We start from the raw sequence: 1,951 nt of genomic DNA, 5'->3' as shown, positions 1-1,951 counted from the left end.
ATAATAAATATCCATTAATAGCAAATAGGAATTACTGAAGAGAGAAATGAAAGGATGTATGTCTAACTTTATATTTATCCACTAGTGTACATTTGTATTTTCATGTAGAATAAATTATACGTTACATCACCTTGTTGCATCATCTAGAAAAATGATCAGTATTATCAGTACAAGGTATTCATGGGGAGTAATTATCTCTATTAGATAAGTAGGCAACTTTTTTTAAGGGAAAAACCTTGAAAATAAAAATATGTCCCCCACATAGAATTTTTATTTTAATGTATTTAGCATCATTCTTATTTTTTGCCAGCTTGAATTTTAGCTTGCCTAGAAATCTAGTAGCTAAATTTAATAAGTAGACATTTATGGCACTACAAATAAGACTTTTGATGACACAAATGAAAATTCATTGTTTCTTTTAGCATCAACTACAGACAACCTCCAGCTGTTATGTGTAAAGTATGTCGGACATAGATGAAGTGCTTCTGAACTGTCTTGGACAATCTATTATTTTTTGTGAAGAAAACTATAAACCAAGTCACTAATGAATTTCAATATTTGCTTGACATTTTGTATGGATATTCATAACAACTATGCTTTGAATTTTCAAGAATTACATAGACATGTTCTTTTAAAAGATCACATTACTAAACCTTTAGCAGTACAGTAGAACTTGTACTACTCTTGGTAACATCTCTTGGTAACAATGAAAGTTATTGTAGAGTACCTATTACTAATAATTTTAGGTGTGGAAATCATTATAGGGAGTTTAGGAAATGGATTCATAATACTGGTGAGCATCATGGATTGGGACAAGAGAAGAAAGATCTCTACAGTGGATAAGATCTTCACTGCTCTGGCTATCTCCAGACTTGCTTTTATGTGGTCACTGGTCATAGTTTTATTGCTATATGAGCTGTATCCATCCTTAGGGATAAGTGGAAGAATTTTGAGAATAAGTAATTTTTCCTGGACAGTGGTCAATCATTTCAGCATCTGGCTTGCTACATGTCTCAGCATATTTTATTTCCTCAAGATAGCAAGCTTTTCCAATTCAATTTTTCTTTTCCTAAAGTGGAGAGCAAAAAAAGTTGTTTCAATGACACTGTTGGTGTCTCTTCTTTTCTTGCTTATGAATCTTAAGGTCATAAATGCATATATTGTTATCTGGATTGATGGTTATAAAGCAAATATGTCCTACAGTTCTGATTCGAATGACTATGGACACTTTTCTAGGTTTCTGACACTCACCAACACTATGTTCACATTCATACCTTTCATTGTGTCCCTAACAACTTTACTCTTGCTCATCTTCTCCCTGTGGAGACATCTGAAGAACATGCAGGACAACAACAAAGGATACAGAGATGTCAGCACCACAGCCCACATAAAGGCCCTGCAAATGGTGGTCACCTTCCTGTCACTATATACTATTTTCTTTCTGGCACTTGTTATGCAGTCTTTGAAAAATGATATCCATTTAAAAAGTTTATTCAATTTGATATTTGATGGTGCAGCACTTGCTTTTCCATCAGGCCACGCCTGTGTCCTAATTCTGGGAAACACTAAGCTCAGACAGGCTTTTCTGTCCATGATGTGGTGGTTAAGGTACAAGCTCAATGTTGCAGAACCTCCAGGTCCTTAAACTATGTAAGGGGTTGTTTCCCATTTTCTGGAGGAAGACCTATTCTTAAGAGATTCTGTATGTTTACATTTGTACTTATGGTTTATTCTTCAATTGGAGCTTTGTAAGTTTTACAAAATTCTATGTGAAAAAATCATTGTCCCATTTGAAGGGGTACATGTTGCTGTACAAGGATGTGAACATGGGCTATATAAATGGAACTCTTAGTATCAATATAATATAATTTTATACCATGAAATAAACTTTTGAAGATCTTAATATTATTAACGAACAGCTTGGAATATGTATATATGTTATATATATATA

General features: G+C 33.5%; 1 protein-coding gene across 1 annotated transcript; it reads left to right on the top strand.

Moving 5' to 3' along the window:
- Window positions 1-706: 706 nt before the first annotated feature.
- LOC126494209 (taste receptor type 2 member 140-like) lies at window positions 707-1,645 on the top strand. Its single transcript, XM_050131469.1, has one exon. The coding sequence runs from the start codon at window positions 707-709 to the stop codon at window positions 1,643-1,645; it is 939 nt and encodes a 312-aa protein (XP_049987426.1).
- Window positions 1,646-1,951: the final 306 nt, after the last annotated feature.

Source organism: Alexandromys fortis, unplaced genomic scaffold (assembly GCF_014885135.2).
Source record: "Alexandromys fortis isolate MF-2015 unplaced genomic scaffold, M_Fortis_MF-2015_v1.1 scaffold_353, whole genome shotgun sequence".
Lineage (NCBI taxonomy): Eukaryota > Metazoa > Chordata > Mammalia > Rodentia > Cricetidae > Alexandromys > Alexandromys fortis.
Note: the sequence above shows the minus strand (reverse complement) of the source record. Positions and strands in the feature narration are given on the sequence as shown.

What these genes read in the sequence shown, in the direction of transcription:
- LOC126494209 (XM_050131469.1), top strand. Translation starts at nt 707, where the DNA reads ATGAAAGTTATTGTAGAGTACCTATTACTAATAATTTTAGGTGTGGAA.